At 65.2% G+C, this 18079-nt stretch overlaps 1 protein-coding gene across 2 annotated transcripts; it reads left to right on the plus strand.

The window, feature by feature from the left end:
* Positions 1-47: 47 nt before the first annotated feature.
* USP2 (ubiquitin specific peptidase 2) lies at positions 48-17664 on the plus strand. Of its 2 annotated transcripts, XM_052786527.1 has the most exons (13): positions 48-1745; positions 6229-6992; positions 14834-14884; positions 15178-15301; positions 15619-15730; positions 15810-15920; positions 16088-16152; positions 16246-16349; positions 16423-16503; positions 16657-16735; positions 16832-16939; positions 17174-17294; positions 17412-17664. In XM_052786527.1, the coding sequence occupies exons 2-13, from the start codon at positions 6270-6272 to the stop codon at positions 17497-17499; spliced, it is 1767 nt and encodes a 588-aa protein (XP_052642487.1). In that variant the 5' UTR covers positions 48-1745; positions 6229-6269; the 3' UTR covers positions 17500-17664. The 2 variants fall into 2 exon arrangements, with proteins under 2 accessions (XP_052642487.1, XP_052642488.1); XM_052786528.1 differs by lacking the exons at positions 48-1745; positions 6229-6992 and adding an exon at positions 11639-12116.
* Positions 17665-18079: the final 415 nt, after the last annotated feature.

Genomic DNA, 18079 nt, shown 5'->3' on the forward strand with positions numbered 1-18079 from the left:
GTGAGGGCAGGGACAGCCTGTGCCCTCAGCCTCCCTGCTGGGGGGGATACCCTTCCCGAGCAGCCCCCACCTTGCGTCCCCCAGGGCCTCCAGCAGCCCGAGCCCTGTGGGAGAGAAGCAGGCAGGGACAAGACTTGCCTTCCCTGGGGAGGATGACCCCCTCCTGCCCACCTGGAGCATGGACCCCTGCGCCCAGGCCCTTTGCCCCTATCCCCATCCCATCCCTGTCCCTATCACCCCTGCTCCGTCTTGGAGGCCCCCCACCCCCCACCCCATTGTGAGCTCAGGGCCAGGGCTGCCCACCATGCCGGCAGGGAGGCAAAGTGGGGTAGGTACGAGCGGGCACCCTGGAGCTGGTCCTAGCCCTGCCATCCTCCGGGGAGGGAATTGCCAGGGCCAGGAGCACATGCGGGAGCGGGTCTGGGTGCGTGCATGTGTCCTGAACCTCCTGGCCCCAGGGTGGTGTGCCTGTCATGCTAGGGTCCTTCCTGCGCGCCCATGCCTGCATGCTGCCTGTGGGGCGGCCGAGGGCCCCCACATCCTCTAGAGCTGCCGGAGCAGCCATGTACGGCTCTCTGCCCGGGGTCAAGATGCAGCCCTGGGAGCTGGGGACCATGGGGCATGCTCACCCTTAGGTTTGGGAGCAGGGCCCTGCCACCACCCCCTAACACCGCTGGTGACCCTACAGCAGCCTCCCAGAGTGACGCCCAGACGCGGTCCTTGTGTGGCTCTCCCTGTTTAAGAGCTGGAGCCAGGCAGGAGGGAGGAAAATGCCACCATAATTGCATCCCTCCTAATTATGCTCAGCAGGTGCTCACTGAGTCACAGCCACCCAGGTGCCAGCATACCATGAGGCCCCACTGGGTGGGTCAGGCGTCCGGGAGCGGTGCCGGGTGGGTGCCCCGGTATCCCCGTGGAGCCATGAGGGGCGGGTGCTCCTGTGCCCACACAGCCACGCTGGCTGCCCCATACGCACATTTGCTGCAGGCTTAGGGGGCTCTTCTCCCTATGGCTTGCTCCAAGGGGGGCAAAACCCAGAGCACCCCTTCCCCTCACCTTGATGCTCTGCTCCAGACCTTACTGGCAGCCATGGGCACCCCCTCTTTCTGCCGCCCTGACCCCCACACCAATTTGTGTCCCACCTCGCTCCCTCTCTTAACCCTCTGTCCTTCCTTTCCCTCGTGGACCTTCATCTCCCTCCCCAAATCTCTCCCCTCCCCACACTTACCCTCAGTCATCCATCTTCATTCCCACAGCCCCCGCTGCCTCCGCAGCCTCCCCTCCCAGCACCCCCTTGCCGTGGGCCACCAGCCCCCTCAGGTTCACGTCCCCTTTAAGCCTCCCAAAGCTGGAATGCGAGAGGAGCATTTCATCGCCCTGTGAGGTCAGATAAAGACACTATATTTATCTAGCCGGTAACCTGAGCCCTGAATTTCTGCAGTGGCGTTTTACGTGGCCCCACAGCCCTCCGGCTCGGCCCCCTCTGGCCATTGCGTCCGCTCCCTGCAGGGTGGAGGATCTGAGCCGTGGGGTGGCCTGTCCCCTGCAAAGGGCTCGGGTGCTGCTGGCCCCTTCGCATCGCTCACTCTCCTCTGGCCCCAGGGGAAGCGCCCCGAGGAGGCAGGATCAGCTCCCTGCGCTCAGCCCTGCCAGCATCACCCCATGACCGGCCGCTCGCCCCTCACCATGCCAGTCTTGTGCCCCTGACCAGCCGCCGGTCGCCTGTCCTGCCGACCAACACACAGGTGAGTGGAAGGGGTGCCGCGGGGACGCCGGCCCCAGGAAAGGAGGCTGTGGCGTCAGAGACTCAGAGGCGGTGGCAAAACTGCCCCCCTCTTCCTTTGGCTGGGTAAAACCATGAGGGAGAGGTTTGTAGTCTCTACATCTCCAGAGAGCAGGTTCAGAGTTCACGCACGAAAACTTGGTAGCTCTCCACCAGCGAGACACACTCCCTGGCACCCTCCTCATCCCCCAGCGTGGGCAGAGCTGCGTGCCGAGGCACTTCCCCAGGGTCCCTTCTTTTTTCCACCCGCAGACCTCAAAGCAATAACATGCCCTGGGTCTTATGTCAAGGTTCCCTGTGGGTTTGCAGTTTTACTGCCTGGGGGGTGGCCTGGGAGCAACGAGTAGCAGGCTCTGCAGCCGGGTGGGTATGTGTCAGCAGCACAGAGCGAGTCCAGGATGATGACTCCGAGCCAGCACGCATGGCATGAGTTTGGAGGGTTCTCAGGCCCAGTGGCTGGTAGGAGAAGGGCCCTGGCCAGGCTGGCCCCAGCTGCACGCGTGGCCTCGGGCAGGTCCTGTCACTCTGGGGTGTGTGAGTGGGGGGGGGGGGGGCAGTGCTGGAGCCAGGGCGGCTTCTCCCCAGTGCTGGAGCAGGGCTTCGAAAAGGGCTGCCGGCAGTGCCCCGGGGCACTGGAGTCTCTATCTGCTGACCAAGGACACCCCTTGGTGACTCCGGCCCCTTGCAGGAAGCAAACACTTTGTAGCACATGCCTCCCAGGGCTGCTCGGGGCCACCCTTCCTAGAGGGAAATGCAGATACCCAGAGGGTTCCCCTCGGGGAATGGGCAGGAGACCGTCCCACCCCTCCAGCACTGTCTGCTGGACGTGGAGCCCCTCCACCCCAAACCACTTGAAGGCTGGAGCAGGCAAGGTACTTCACACAGGCTCCCTCCTCTGCCTCCACCGTTGCGGAGGGCTGGGAACTCCCACGTAACCTCCAGGCTGGGACATTGTGTCTCAGGGGACAGGGGACACAGCTCCAAGCCTGCGTAAGCGAGAAGCAGCTGTGCCGTAACACCTTGGATGGAGCCAGTGCTGTGTAATCTGAGCCCGCTCTGGGGCTCCACGGCTGCCGAGGGGGACAGCTGCCACCGGGCCACGGGCAGGAGGGCTCCGGCAGAGGACAGCGGCTGGAGAAGGAGCAGGGCCTCTGCTCCTCTGCCTCCAGGGCCAAGGGTTTGCCTCCCAGCCTTGGGCTGAGCTTCCCATTGGGAAGGCTGCCAGAGCTGGAGGCCGGGGCGGGATTCCCGAGCAGCCCCACAGTGTCCCGGCTCCTGGGTCTCCGGTGCTGGCTGCTGCCTGGCCACGTGATGGTGGACCGGACATTCCTGTGCCTCAGCTTCCCCTGACACCCCGCGAGGATGATGAGGGTGCAGGAGGCCTGACTCAGCCATGCCAGCCCCAGGGTTTTGCCAGGCAGCAGGAAAGCTCAGCACTATTACGGGCAGGGAGGGGCCAGGAAGCGATGGGAGGAACCGGGGTTTTCTCACACCCCCTCAGCTCCTCTGGCTCGTGGCACGCTCTGCTCTCCCGCAGCCCTTGGGTCCGCTCTGATGTGACATGGGGATTCCGCAGCGCAGGCGGTCCTAGCAGATGCAGCAGTCCTCCGTGGTAAGACCTCTCTTCCCGCAATGCTAACAGGTTAGCTGGTGTGTCTGGGGCAGGTTCCCCCTCCTGGGCCCCACATCCCTCCATCAGCTTCCCCGCATCCCCAGGGCACGTGCTGCCCTGTGGAGACCTGTCCTGCTGCCAGAAAGCACCTGCTGCCCTCCCGCTCCCGCTCCCGAGCCGGCGGCTCTCCTGGGGGCAGAGGCACCCTGCGCACACCCACAGGGAGCCGCCACTTGTGCCGGCGGTGGCACGGCACAGCGGCAGGGCACAGGCATCGCTGGCAGTGGGCGATGGCACAGGGTGCCATTGGAGAGCACAGGCACCGCTGGCAGTGGGTGACAGCATGGGGCTGTCCTGGCACTGAGGCACCTGTCCCAAGCCCAAATCACCTCTCCTGGCTAGGGGGATGGGGAGCAGGGGCAGCCCAGGGAGGGTCCCTGTACCAGGCTGCTCCATGTCCCAGCAAGGCAGGCAGCCAGGCATGTGCTCCCTGGGAGCTGAGGGGCTCCGTCGCTCTCACTCTGGCGCCTGCAGTGGGTGCCAGTCCCTTGGCTGGGGTCCCACGTCCCTCTGAGCAAAATTCCCCACCGTGCATATCAAATCCCGGCTGGCAGAACCACTCCTGGGACCTCCCAGTGCTGGCGAGGGTGACCTGGGACCTCGCAGCCTGGCCAGGAAGAGCTGGGTGTTTCGTGGAGTCCTTGCCTGGGAGCAGATTATTTACCCTTCAGCCTCCATTCCCAAACAGGTCTGTGCGCTCCACCTTGCTCTTGCTTGTAAATAGTTTCCTCTCCATTGTGGGATCGTTGTTCCCTGGGCAATAACAACAGCAACTGGGATGCAGCCAGCTGGCCAGAAAGCCAGGCTGCTGGTCGGGAGGCCATGGTGGCTGGATGGTGCTTCTCACCACCATCTCCCAAAAGCAGTCCCAGGGCATTTCCGTGCCAGGGTTAGATGGGCACGGGTGGCTGGGGGAGCTGACACCGCAGCCACCTCACCCCTCGCCCCAGCGTCTGTGGAGCCAAGGGGGCCTGTCCCCTCAATGCATGGCTCCCTTCTGCCACTCCAGTTTCATGGGGATCACTTTCGGCTGCCTGCCATGGAAAATGCAGGGCACGCACGCTGTGGCCGCAGCAGGGAGACTCGGGGTGGCTTCTGTCCCTGGGGTGACACTTGCAGAGAGATGCTGCCGGCTCCCCTGGGCAGGGGGTCCCACTGGGGCAGGCATGCCCGGGGACTCCTGGGCTCTGAGCAGGAGCGTGGGTCCCCCCCCAGGGTCAGGCAGGGAGTGATGCTGCGGTGGCTCCTCTTGCCCGGGATCCAGTGCCTGTCCCCAAGCCTGGATGTGCTCTGCGTGCTGCTGGGGCTGCGCAAGGGCCGAGGGCCGGGCCAGGCACCGTCTCCGTCACCTCCTGGCTTGGAGCTGGGCCAGAGCCCGCCCCGGCTGGGCTGGGAAAAGCCTTTGAATCAGGGTCATCTCCCGGGTGACTGGAGACTCTCGGAGCCACATGAGCCACTGTCCTGCCAGGGAAGGGACGCCAGGCACCCGGGGAGCGAAGTGCCAGCAACGCTAGGGCAGAGGAGCTCAGCTGGGGTCCTGCCAGCCCCAGTGCCAGCCACAGCCCCAGGACAGGTAGGGGACCAGCCATCAGCCTGCCAGCGTGCGTGCCAAGAGCAAACTTTCCCCCGGCTCCAGACAGCCTGCATTTGCAGGCACTGGAGGCTGCTGCCTGCTACGCTGCCCTGTCCCAGCTCCAGGCTGGCTCCACGTGTGCTCTGGGCGTCTCTGTCCCTGGCCCCCACATGCTCCTCTCCAGCCCCGTGCAGGTGCCATGGGGCAGAAGCCACCCACCAGCTCCCTGTGGGGACCGAGTGCTGGGCTGTCGCCCACCCCTACAGGCTGGCTCTGCCTGACTGGCAAGGGCACAGCAGCCGCCTCACTGGGAGAACTCGCATCGGCTTGAATAACTGATGGGAGGCTAGCAGGGGGCAGCCGCGGCAGGGAGACGGGCGGGCTGCTTGGGTGGTCAGGCCTCTGCAATGAGGGGATCCCTGGCTGTCCGCACAGTACCCCAAGGCCCCTGGGTGGTTGTGGCTGCACCAAGGTCTTCACCCACTGCCTGGTGCCGGGCACCAAGTGATGAGCAGGGATGGACAGCTAGGACTCCTGTGCTGACTTCCTGACCTTGCCTCCGTTTCCCTCTCAGCCCAATGGTGAGGGTTTGCAGCGAGCTGGAAATGCCAGCCCCTTGCCAAGCCCCAGCGCTCACTCTGAATAACCAGGGGAAGGTGCTGGGCTGGCTGGCTGGGTCCATCCTGCCTGCCTATCTCAGCCAGAGTTGGGCCTAAGCATCATGACTGTGACCAGGCAACTGCTTCCCATCTGGAGGAGCAATGCGGACATCTCTCCAGCCTCAAGAGTGGGACAGCCTCGGGACGGTGTGGCAGGGACGCCAGGGCCGGGGCAGAGGTGTCCGCTGCAGTCCTTTGGCTTTGGTGACTGTGGGTGCCAGGATGCTGGGTGCCTCTGGCTGTGCCCCGGGGTTCACTTCTGTGGTAGAAGGTGCCCGAAGGCACATGGGTGGCAATGCCAGCTGGGCTCTGCTGTCCCAGGCTCTCCAGGAGGGCTGGGAGGTGGCAGGAGCCATGGCCACACTGCACCCACAGCACCCCTGCACCCTTCATCCCCTGGGTTCCCACTGTTGCCTGCCCGCCCCTCCCAGGGTCTCCAGGCAAGGCAGGAGCCAGCGAGCTACTGGGTGAATGCTAGTGGTGGATGCCCCAGTGCTGACCATGGCCCATGGAAGCTGACCCCTGGGCTCTTCTCTTACAGTTGATGCCTCCAGGAGAGCCCGCTGAGCCCCAGCCTCCAGCATGTCCCAGCTCTCCTCCACCCTGAAGAGGTACGTCGACTCGTCCCGCTATGCCGAGACCACGTACAGCAAGGTGCCCAGCGGCTACAGCTCGTACACCTCCTATGGATCCACCTTGGCCACATCCTATGCAGACAGCAACAAAATCGGCTTCAAAACCAGCTACCTGGGCTCCCCCCGCTACCACCACACAGGGCTGTCCCCAACCAGTGGCTATGACAGTAGCCGGCTGCCCCTGTACCCCGACTCCAGCATCTGCCTGAGCCCCACATACATTCGCACCCGGCCGCCCGGCAGCAGGCTGAGCGGGGGTGCATGCTACACCTTCGCAGGGGCCCCCAGCAGCCCCCCGGGCTACCTGCCCACCACAGCACCTCTCAGCCGTCGCAAATCCATCAGCCACTCGGACCTGGCACGGGAGTTTTCGGGGCTGCACACCTCGGACAGTGCCTACTCGCCCACCCTCGGCCCCCTCAGCACCCGGGGCCGCCAGGAACTCGGCACCCTGCAGGGTCTCTACCAGGCTGCCACATGCTCCGACTACGTCCGCGGCTACCTGGAGAGCTACGGGAGGAAAAGCAGCCATGGCAGCCTCCCCACGGGCCCCCTCAGCCCCTCACAGGCCTCCCTCGGCTCTGCCCTCCCTCCCTCAGGCATGCACTGCGCCAGCCAGCCCTGCGAGAGGAACGATGGCTACTGTGACATGCCCGCCCGGGACCCCACGGTACGTGGCGCCTGCTGGGGATGGGGGACGAAGCTGCGCTGCAGTGGCATATGTGGACCATGCCCGCTTGCGCGCTCTCCCTGGGAATCTCGGTGCGTTGCTCTGTGCCTCAGTTTCTGCATTTGTGCCACGCAGGGCTGCCGCTGACCTTTCAAGCCGCCCTTGCTGGCACAGCAGTCCTGGGCCAGAGCTGCTGAGACAGCCGTGTGCGGGCAGGCAGGTGTCCTCTGAGGGGCTGTGCTCCTCGCTGCCTGCACTGCTGGGAGCACAGCTCCCGGGGCTCCCCCCGGGTGCTTTGTGGCTAAGGGTGCCCATGTGCTGGCAGGAGTGTGTGCGCCACACCTTTCTGCATGCGTGCGTGACAGTGCGTGATGGCACACGCGGGCAAACTCACACCCCCGTGCGTGCAAACCTGCACGGGTGCACACAGTGAGCTGTGTCCCCACACAGCTGGCTGTGCCCACAACCCCTGCCCTCTGCTCCCGCCCAGACCCGGTCCAGCGCGGAGCCAAAGAGGGTTTCCTGCTGCCTTGTCCCAGCTGGAGAAGGTGACATGACCGGGCTGGGCACTCACCCTGCTGGAGACACCCAGCTGGGAAGGCTGGTTTGGCTGGTGCTGGCTCTGGCACAGTGACTCAGTGCCCAGCTGTCAGTCAGGTTTTTCACCGGTGCCCTGTGATGCCTGATCCCTGGCACGGTCTATTGCTGCCATCTTGGGACCCTGTGCCCCAGCCCCCAGCATGGGTCGTGGCAGCCAGGGAAGCAGCAGTTTCTCCATGGCAGTGGCTGCTCCGTACAGCATCACATGTGGTGGCAGGCACTCCGTGCCCCAGGTATCAATCAGTGCTGCACCATCCCCAGAGCCTCAGCCCAGGCCTGGAGCCGGCATCACACACACAGCCCAGCTCAGGCGCGCAGGGGAGCAGCCTGGTAATTTTCCACTCAGGTTTTCTTCCAAGATCTGGTCAGGCTCTGCCCGCGTTGTCTCCCACTCCCTTTCCAGTCAGCCTTCGATCACCCGTGGTGGAGGCCAGTCTGCCCTGGCACAGGATCTGACCTGCCCTTTGCTTCCCTGCGGCTCTGTCCCACCATCGCCCAACAAACAGGGAGGATAAGGGCTGGGGGATTCTTTTCTGCTTCCCTGCAAGCTGGAGAGGAAGCTCTTTCCCTTTTCAGCCAGTGCCCCCACATCCCTCCCTGTGCCCAAGGGCTTGGGAAAAGGGCTGTGGGAGCAGCCTGGAGGTCTGGCCCATGCCCTTGGACTGGGGAGGTACAGCCGGAGGCATGGGGTAGGGAGGAGAGGTGGCCGCTCCTGCCCACCACGTGCCCACAGCTGGGGCTCAATGGGGAAGGTCTTCCCCCTGTCCCTCCAGAGCTGCCCGTCCCATTTCTGGCAGGTCTGGCTCCCCGCTTCCCTCTCCCTGGCGCTCATCCGGGTTTTAAACACCCACCTCAGCCCCTAGGCATGGGAGCGGGGGCAATGGAGGGGGCGCAGCATCACAGCCCGCTGCCAGCATCTCGCCTGCCCCTTCCTCCACACCCTCCACCCCAGAACCAGCTGCACCACATGTGGCGCCAGCAGTACCTCGCCCTGGTGTGGGACCCCCTGTGCCCAACCTACCTGGTCCCTGGCCCCCAGCTCTGGGGCGAGGGAGCAAGCTGGGGGGCCTGGGTGAGTGGAGGAGCCCTGCTGTGGAAGGGAATTCCTGCCTCCCCCTCCCACACCAGGCCCTAGCAGGGGGGACCAAGGGGGGACCCAGCAGCCACGGGCACTCACTGAAGCCCTTGCCACCACTGCTAGGGCAGGGGTCCCCACCCCCAGGTACCCACACGCCACTCTGATGTGGGTGCCAGCCTGCTGCCATGGGATGGCCATGGGGCAGCAGGGGCTGTGCTACTCCCAAACTGCAGCCTTGTGGTCTGCATGCAAACGCAGCTGGGGGTTTTCCAGCCGGGGCTGATGGGTGGCAAAGGTGAGCGGGGCTTGGCAGCTGGAACAGGGTGCTGGGGCAGGCACCCATGCCCGGGCAGGTAGGGAGGCTGGATCAGTGACACTGGCTTAGGTTTCCTTGGTGCTTTGATGAGCACACCTGCTATTTTCCACTCCTGTGCTTTTTTTCCTCCCTTTCCCAAGCCGGGAAGCAAATGTACCGATCGTAAAACAGACTTGGGTGCCTGCAGTCATGCCAGGTGCCGGAAACAAGTGCATGTTGCAGCCCCGGCACTGCCATCGGTTCTGCCCCATTACCCAGCCCTGAGGGCAGTGCCAGCAGCACCCGCTCCCGCTGGAGCCAGGGCATGGCGGGGCTGGCTCAGTGCCTCCTCCCATCCCTTCTTCCCCAGCCACCTCCTGCCTTTGCACCACACGAACCACCATGCACAGGAGCTTGCAGCTGGGAGGCGAGGGTGCCCACATTTGTTCCTACCCACGCCATCACTTTGCGCCTCGTTTTACCGTCCCGCAGGGCAAAGGGAGGCGCGTGCAGCTGCAGCGAGTGGCCGTGCCTGCCGAGCTGCTGGCTTCGCGCAGGGCTGTGTTGGCTCCTGGGAAGGGCAAGCTGGTGGGGGGCAGGACTGGGGCTGTGACGCCCCATTAACCACCCTGGGTGAACATAGGGTCAGAAGGCCAGAGCCACCCACAAAATCGCCAGCAGCTCTCCGCAGTCCCAACCTGAGCAGCTGACGTCTCTGGCCTGCAGCCAGTCCTGGCCCTGCCCGCCTTCACGGTGCCAACCGGGCCTGTGGCAACCTCTGCCCGTGGCAGAAGGTCACCGCTGCAGAGGGGACGGCTGAGGGCAGGGAGCTGGCTCTGAGTGATGCCATCCCACCGGGGCTCCCCTTCTCTCTCCTGCTCCAGCCTTGCCCTGAGAGCCTGCATGCCGCTCTGGCTGGAGGGGAATTTGGTCCTTGGCCCAGGGCACCCGATGTCACCAGGGCACGAGGTTCAGCAGGGGATGTGGCTGAATGCCACCCCTCTTGCCATGGAAACGGCTTTGCTGGCATGGTTGCATCCTCATGGAGAGTGCTGCACTAGCATCCTGCACAGCGCTCGGGGCAGGCTGTGCACCAGGGTACACCCTGCCCTGCCCCCGGGGCCACCCGCTGGGCTGCAGGGCAGGGTGGCGGGAGCCCTGGCTGGCATGTGCAGCACTGGTATGGTGGTACATGCACTGGGGAGCTGTGCCATGGCCCCAGGGCCCAGGATGTGACCTGCAGGGGCTGTGGGAGCGCATTGCAGGGCATCCGCACCTTCTGTGCGAGGCTGGTGGGGTGCACACCCCCGTGTGCGCGCTGTGTCCCTGCGTGTGTACGGTGTACACACCGCGGGGTGTGTATATATATACACATGCGCACACATGCAAGCGGGGATTACGACGAGCATCCTGTTGTGATGCAAAAAGCCCTGGCCCTGCAGATGAATAACTCTGCAAGATGCCTCCTTAGATATTTTTGCTGGTGCCAAAAATAGTCTCCCTCCCTCCCCCCCCAGTCAGCCCCTCCACTGGCTGTGCAGAGCTTGTGCCGCGGACAGGGGAGTCTACATCTGCAGCAGTTAGGATTCAAACAGCAGCCACTAGCTCTGGCTGGGGGTGTATTGGCAGGGGCTGGCATGGGAGGAAAGCAGCCTCCGCTCGGTGCCTCCAGCCTCACTGAGGGGGCTGGAGGCTCTGGCTGTCTTCAGAGCAGCCTGAGCGCACTGCACTCCCTGCCTCGGTCGCCCATGGAAATTTCCCTGAGCGGGCGGGTAAGACACCTGGGCATGCACAGCAGTCGCAAGCCTCCGTCGCTCGCCCTGCTGCGGTCAGAGGGGTGAAGCAGAGGGAGACGCAGGACTAGGACGCAGGACGCCCGGGCTCCCTGCCAGCCTCCGCATCTGCCCTTGCTGCAGGAGAAGAGCCGGAGCCTTTCCCGCTCCATGCCTTGGTTTACCCAGCGCTCGGAGGGGAGACACCAGATGGGGTCTTTGCTCCACACAGGATTTGGGGGGAGTTTTCCCCCAGCGAAGGAAGCAAGGCACTGAAATACCCTCTGAGCTCAGTGCCAATGCATCCCCCGAAGAGGGGGCTATGCACAGTCTGCTGTCGCTCAGCAAAATGGCACTGCCCGGGGGCCCGGCACCGGCCCTGCAGGGAAGGCAGATGCCCGGGAGCCCCACAACCCTCTGAGACAGCCCTCAGCCCCTCTCCGGGTACAGGCACCCCCTGCACCCACACGCTGTGGCAGTGCCCCACTTTTACCGAGCCCGTTTTGGCGAGCGACCCCCGGCCGGGGCAGACCCGCTCTCTGCCGAGCACCCACCCAGCTCAGTCCTGGCAGCAAGCGTGCCCAGGGCAGGGGAGCCGGTCCCATCAGCCCTGGTCCCCAGGACCGGGGGGGGGGGGGCCCGGGGGAGCAGGCGCCCCTCCGGCTGCCACCTCGCACCGAGTGCCCCGTTGCCCCCGTGACGCCCGGTGTCGGGGTGTTGGGGGCCGGGCACCCCGGAGCGCGGGGAGCACTGCTGCCCTGCCGAGAGCTGCCGGCAGGGTCGGGAGGTCCGGGGGGGGGGGTGTAGGGGGCTGCAGCGGGGCTGCCGCCCGCACCCTCCCCAGAGGCCCCGCCGTGCTGGGGCCCTGCCGCTGCCAGGGGCTCGGCGTGGCGGCAGCGCGGCCCACGGGCGCCGCCGCCCCTCGCGGGCCCCCTTGGCTCCCAGCTCGGCTGTACCACGCGGTGCGGCGGGGGCTGGCCGTCACTGAGCCCGGCTGCCGCCTCTCCCTCCACCCATTTGATGTCAGAGCCGCTCAGGTGCCGTCAGCTCCAGAGCCGGCACCGGCTCCGGGCACCGCACGCTCTGAGCGCGGCGGGGCTCCGGCGAGGCCGGGCACCTGACCCCGTGCCCCAGGCCTCAGCTGGCCCGAGGCGAGGGGCGCCCACCCGGCACCCCCCCGCGGCACCCCCCTCCCCGCCGCTGGCCCTCGCCCTCCGGCCGTGCCCGCCAGGGCCGTCATGAGGGACTCCTACACGGTGACGCTGCCCGAGGAGCCCCCCGCGCTCCCCGACCTTCACAAGGACCTGCGTCCCCGCACCTCCATGCCAGGGTCCCTGCTGGTCTCCACCTTCGTCGGGCTCGTCCTCAACAAGACCAAGGTACGAGCCCTGCGGCTGCCTGCAGCCCCTGCCCTCTGGCTTGGGGGGCAGAGAAGGGGGCGCGGGGAGGGGGTGACCCCTGCCCTCGCCGGGGAGCGTGGGGTACCCCGCGGCATCCCCCTTGCCAGAGGATGGGGTGCCCGGGGGGGGTGCCCGTCCCGGCTGGCCATGGGGGCGAGGTGCCGCGGTGTCCTGTGGGAGGGGCAGGGAGCAGGTGAAAGCACGTGTCAGGACACCTGGGTCCCTCTCCCAGCCCTGCCCCTGCGGTGACCTTGGCCAGGTACCTGTGCCCCAGCCTACCCACCGCAGGAAGGGGGCTCCTGGCCATGCCAGCCCCTTGGCAGTGTCTCTGGACTGAGTGTGGCTGTCCCCGGAGCCACAGCGCTGGGGCAGATCTCCCCCTGCGGGGACAGGAGAGGTGAGCGGCAGGGAGGACAGGGTCTGGGCACTTATGTAAGTCTGGCTGCTCCGGCTCTCCTGCTGCCCCAACAGGCACTTGGCATGCAGACCCGGATGGGGCAGGACAGTCCAGGTCTTGTCCCTTGTCCCCATCCCTTGTCCCTCGTTCCCCTCCTGCAGTGCAGCCTCGGGGACTCCCCAGCCGCCACCGCGTGAGCCAGCTCTCCTTCACCACCTCTGAGCAGCGAGCGCCGTGTCCTAGATAAAGCCCTGGACGGGCAAGGGAGATTAGCTGGAGTTGAGTCACCCAGGGGAGGGAAAACCGGGGGGGGGGGGGGGGTCGGAATAAGACCTCAGTGCACACAGGCTTGTGCCATTGTATGGGTACACCTGCCCCCCCCGCCCCTCCACCAGCCCCGGCCCTCCCCTGGGTTGCTCCAGGCTCTGCGAGCGCAGCCTAGGTAGCACGCAAATGCCAGGTCCATGGCGAGGTTTGCACCCACATTGGCGGGACACTCCGGTCCCTCCTGGCACACAGCGGGAGCTGCCCGAATAGGGCAACTGGATGAGCAGTGTCCTGGTGGGGGTGGCTGGGGCACATTGGGGCAGCTCCCAGAAATTGCCGCTACCCCCCCGGCACCGTGACCTTCCCTGCAATAGGCATGGGGACGCGAGCAGCAAGCCCTTGGGGGGGGGTTGGCCCCTTCAAGGGATGTAGGCTGTTGGGACACAGACCCACATCTCCTGCTGCCTGCTCTGCCCCATCTGCTCAGGGACCAGAGCCAGGCCAGCTCCTCCAGCCATGGTGTGCCACTGACCCGCCACAGCCTGCTGGCACCCCTTGCCTAGCTGAGCCTGCTCCGCCGCCTGGGTGTCCCTGCCAGGGGATAAGTGGTGGGCTTGCCTGGCACTTTTGCAGTGGCACCCCCCGGGCACTAAGCACCACGGCCAGCCATGGATGGAGACACCCCTGGTGTGCTGGGCTCCGCAGGGGCACTCGCGTGGCACACAGGGTACCCGGTCAGTCTGGCAGAGCCACGTGCGCCCACACAGGGTGGCCGAGTCCCCGCTGGTGCTGGTCCCCCCTGCGGTGGGTGATGCCTGCACCGTCGCTAAGGAGCACGTGTAACTGGATCTGGGTTATTTTGGGCTGCTGTCAGGGCTGGGTGCTCAGCACCTCCCACACACGCACCAGCTGCTGCTATTTCGGAGCTGCTGGGCCCCCTCCCCTCCTCTCCTCCTCCCCCTCCTCAGGCCTGGGGTGGGCAGCTGGGGCGTTTGCCTGAGGATCCTTAAAACCTGGGCAGCTGGGGGGGCACGATCAGCAGTCTGATCCTGCAAGCCCTGTTGCCCTCCCCCAACTTGCTCCAGGCACAGCTCCGGGGCGGTTCACCCCACCACTACTCTCTGTGCTGGGCTCACATGGAGGGCTGGGAGCAGGACCCCTGGGGTCCCACCACTCATCCCCACCAGCACCCAGTCCCCCATGCTGCGAGAGGGGTAAGCAACCCTGTGGCTCCCCAGACCCCTCTGCATTCTCGGTCTCTCCAGCAAAGAGTGGCGATGCCTCCTTGCCCCAGCGCCCAGCTGCCTGTGCCCGTCTCTGCTTGCCGTGAGCCTGCCTGGCTCAGGAAGTAGCTGGGGACCTCAAAGAGCCCCGTGGCACAGGCACAGCCCAGCCAGGCCAGCAAGCAGTTGGGAGGGCACCGCTGGGCATGCAGCCCCTGGGCTGACTGCCGCAGGGCTGGGCTTGCGCTTTCCCAGGTGGACTTTATCCCATAAAACAGCTGTGCCAAAGTCTGGGCTGCACTTGTGCCGGGTGTCCTGAAGGGGACACCCGGTGTGGACAAGGTGGGCAGCAGTGGGGCACCATGCACCTCCTGCATCCATGGGGCAGGCACGGGGCATTGCAACCCCCCAGCTTCCCGGGACACAGGGCTGGCAAGGGGAGATAGCAGGAGCGGCTGGCCTGGCCTGCAGCCCAGGGCATGGGGCAGCAGTGTCGCCAGGCAGGGAGAACTTTGAGCCCTGTGTTGCCCTGGGCCAGGGACCCAAGCAGCAGCAGCCAGGCAAGCAGGATGGGGCAGGCCAGCCGTGGCTTCCCGCTGGCTCCTTGGCCACGGTCCTGCATACAACTGGTGCAGAGAGCAGCCATGGTGCTGGCTCTGCCCATGGTGCTCGCAGGGGGATGATGCCTCTGCTTGCACTTGAGGGTCTGCTCCACACGGATGTCCGTGGCCCGTGGCCTCACTGGGCTGCCGACAGGCACAGCCAGCCTGTGCCAGGCACTGTCTCAGACCTGTTCCCTCTCTCTGCAGAGCTCCAAGGCGGTGCAGGGACTGACCGGCTTGCGAAACCTCGGCAATACGGTGAGTGCTTACCCAGGCACTTGGCTGCGCGGCCCCAGCTCACACCGTGCTCTTCTGCAGGCACATCTGTGGGGCAGTGGGGAGCCCTGTCCCTTCACCTCGCCCCCAGCACCCACACTTTCACCCTGGCGGCTCCCTACACCCCACTCCCAACAGTGCTGGCTGAGGAAGAGGTTCCCGTGCTCTGCACTGCTTCGTCCCTATCCTCTTCCCACCCACCCCAGGTGTCCCCCTGCCACCGCCTGCCTCCTTCTGCCTCCCGTTGCCATGGTTTTCTCTTCTGCCTCCTCCAGTGCTTCATGAACTCCATCCTGCAGTGCCTGAGCAACACCAAGGAGCTGCGGGATTACTGCCTGCAGAACCAGTACCTGCGGGACCTCAACAACAACAGCCGCATGCGCACTGCACTCATGTCAGGTAACCCTCAGTCACCAGCCCCTGGCTCCACACCCTGTGGGCCTTCCTTGCAGCACGTCCTTGCCCCCCTGGGCCACCCCATGTCCTGGGGGATGCCCAACCAGAGGTCGGTGCTTCTCCCCAGCCTTGCTGGGGCAGGCGCTGTGCTGTGGGTGCCCAGCCAGTGGGAGGATCGGGTCCCGTCTCCAGAGGGCACAGGGCTGGCCACAGGGACCCCGGGGTGGGGTGCTGAGCTCTCCCCTGGAGGGCACAGTAATGCTATGCCACCAGAGCTGGCCAGGGCCAGCTGTGCTGCTGACCTACCTCTCTGCCCACAGAGTTTGCAAAGCTAATTCAGCTGCTCTGGACCTCATCCCCCAATGACAGCGTGAGCCCCTCTGAGTTCAAGATGCAGATCCAGAGATATGCTCCCCGCTTTGTTGGCTACAAGTAAGGGCTGTTGGTGCAGGGGTGGCAGAGGGAAGCCGACCCCTGCCACTGCTCACTGGCCATGCCCCGTGTCTTGCAGCCAGCAGGATGCACAGGAGTTCCTGCGGTTCCTCCTCGATGGGCTGCACAGTGAGGTGAACCGTGTGCTGGTGCGGCCACGGGCCAGCACGGACACCCTGGACCACCTCCCGTAAGTGCTGGCTGGGGCAGAGGCAGTGGACAAGCCCCACGGATGAGCTCATTGCCTGCAAGCCCAGCCCAAGGACAGTGCCCACGCGGGTCCCTCTGCGCTGGGTCACCAGAGCTGGTGTCCCCCAGGCCACACTCAGCACCGCTCTGTCTCCCCATCTCTTGCAGTGATGATGAGAAGAGCCGCCAGATGTGGAGGAGGTACCAGGAGAGGGAGGACAGCCGCATTGGCGGTGAGCAGGGCCGTGGGGAGAGGAGGGCAGGGCTGGACTGGTAGCGGGGCTGTGAACCGCGGGTCTCACCCTGCTTTGTCCCATCCCCACCAGACCTCTTTGTTGGGCAGCTGAAGAGTTCGCTGACCTGCAGCGAGTGCGGCTACTGCTCCACAGCCTTTGACCCCTTCTGGGACCTGTCCCTGCCCATCCCCAAGGTAAGGGGTCCCCACTAACCCTCAACTCCCTGCCCTGCACACCCTGTCCCTGACCCATGCTGTGCTCCCACAGAAAGGCTATGGGGAGGTGACCCTCATGGACTGCCTACGGCTCTTCACCAAAGAGGACGTGCTGGACGGGGACGAGAAACCGGTATGGGGCATGGGGCACGGGGGCAGGTGGGCTTGCCTTGGTGCAGGCTGGGCCCCTTTCCCTCCCATGCCTGTGTTGCCAGGACTGGTGGCTTGGTGCCCGGTGGGGCTGGCTTTTCCTAACTCTCTTGCTTGTGCTGTTTGTCTCCCACAGACATGTTGTCGCTGCAAAGCCAGGACAAGGTGCACAAAGAAATTCAGCATCCAGAAGTTCCCCAAGATCCTGGTGCTTCGTATCCTTCAGGCAGAGGGACAGGGCCAGGGGGTGCTGGTGGGGGGTTCCTCAGGGGCTCCTCTTTGTCCCTTGGCTCCTTGACATGACCCCCCAGACCTGAAGCGCTTCTCAGAGGCCAGGATACGAACAAGCAAGCTCACCACCTTCGTCAACTTCCAGCTGAAGGACCTGGACCTTCGGGAGTTTGCCTCGCAGAGCTGCAGTGAGTGCCAGGCCCTGCGTGGCTCCAGCCCAGCTGTGGGCTCCCGGAGGCTCCTGGCTGGGTCCCTCGTGCCCCCCAGGGTGCTGCAGCCTGTGGCAGGGGGCAGAGGCACGGGGGGTGGGAGCCACAGACATCTAGGGTGCTGGTCCCTTCTGGTCCCAGCTCCATGCTGGCATGTTGGGGGGCAGCAGGGCAGCAGCTGGCACGGCTGAGCACCACCCTTGCTCCCCACAGACCACGCTGTTTATAACCTCTACGCCGTCTCCAACCACTCGGGCACCACCATGGGGGGACACTACACTGCCTACTGCAAGAGCCCCATCTCCAGCGAGTGGCACAGTTTCAATGACTCCCGGTGAGGCTGTGTGTGGGACAGGGGCGGCTGCGGGGTTGGGGCGAGCAGGGACTCCCTGCCCAGGGCATCCTGGTGCCTCATCCCCATTGATCACAGCACATCTCCACATCTCTACAGTGTTACCCCGATGTCATCCAGCCACGTCCGCAGCAGCGATGCCTACCTGCTCTTCTACGAGCTGGCCAGCCCGTCCTCCCGCATGTAGCCAGCCCTGCCTCCCTGGGGACCCCCTGCACCACCCCTCAGAGCCGGCCCCTCCAGGTTTCGGCCATTTGCCCCCCCAGGTGCAAGAGGGAGGTGAAGAGGAGAGACCCTGAGGTGGCTGCAGTGGGAGGCTGAAGGCAGCCAGGAGCAGATCCCAGACAAGGACACCCCAGCTCTGAACTGAGGAGGGCAGCCCGTGGCAGGGCAGGGCCCAGGCAGCTCAGGCACCTCCTGGTCGCTGGCATTTGGTTTTTACCTTGGGGTACGTTTTAGTTTCTTTCTTTTTTTTTCTTTTTTTTTTTTCTTTTTTTTTTTTTTGTTGGTGTGTAATAAAAATACTGAGCAGGGGACTCTGCGGGCATGGGACTGCCTGCCCCATTGACTCAGCCAGGACCTCTGCTCCCCTGGGGGAGCACCCAGAGCTGGGAACCCAGGAGAGCCTCCCGCATCCCTCCTGGCCTCTTGGCATTCCCATTCTGCTTGGCTGTCCCAGAGGATTCGTGAACTGCTCCCAGCCTCCTCCCGGCACTCCTGAACCTCCTGGCAAAGGACCCCAGCCCTTCAGTTGCCTCCGTCCCATC

This window comes from Harpia harpyja, chromosome 4 (assembly GCF_026419915.1).
Source record: "Harpia harpyja isolate bHarHar1 chromosome 4, bHarHar1 primary haplotype, whole genome shotgun sequence".
NCBI lineage: Eukaryota > Metazoa > Chordata > Aves > Accipitriformes > Accipitridae > Harpia > Harpia harpyja.

What these genes read in the sequence shown, in the direction of transcription:
- USP2 (XM_052786527.1), top strand. Translation starts at nt 6,270, where the DNA reads ATGTCCCAGCTCTCCTCCACCCTGAAGAGGTACGTCGACTCGTCCCGC. An exon ending in GGAGGACAGCCGCATTGGCG is followed by an intron (nt 16,153 to 16,245) that starts GTGAGCAGGGCC and finishes CATCCCCACCAG; the next exon opens with ACCTCTTTGTTGGGCAGCTG. An exon ending in CACAGTTTCAATGACTCCCG is followed by an intron (nt 17,295 to 17,411) that starts GTGAGGCTGTGT and finishes ACATCTCTACAG; the next exon opens with TGTTACCCCGATGTCATCCA.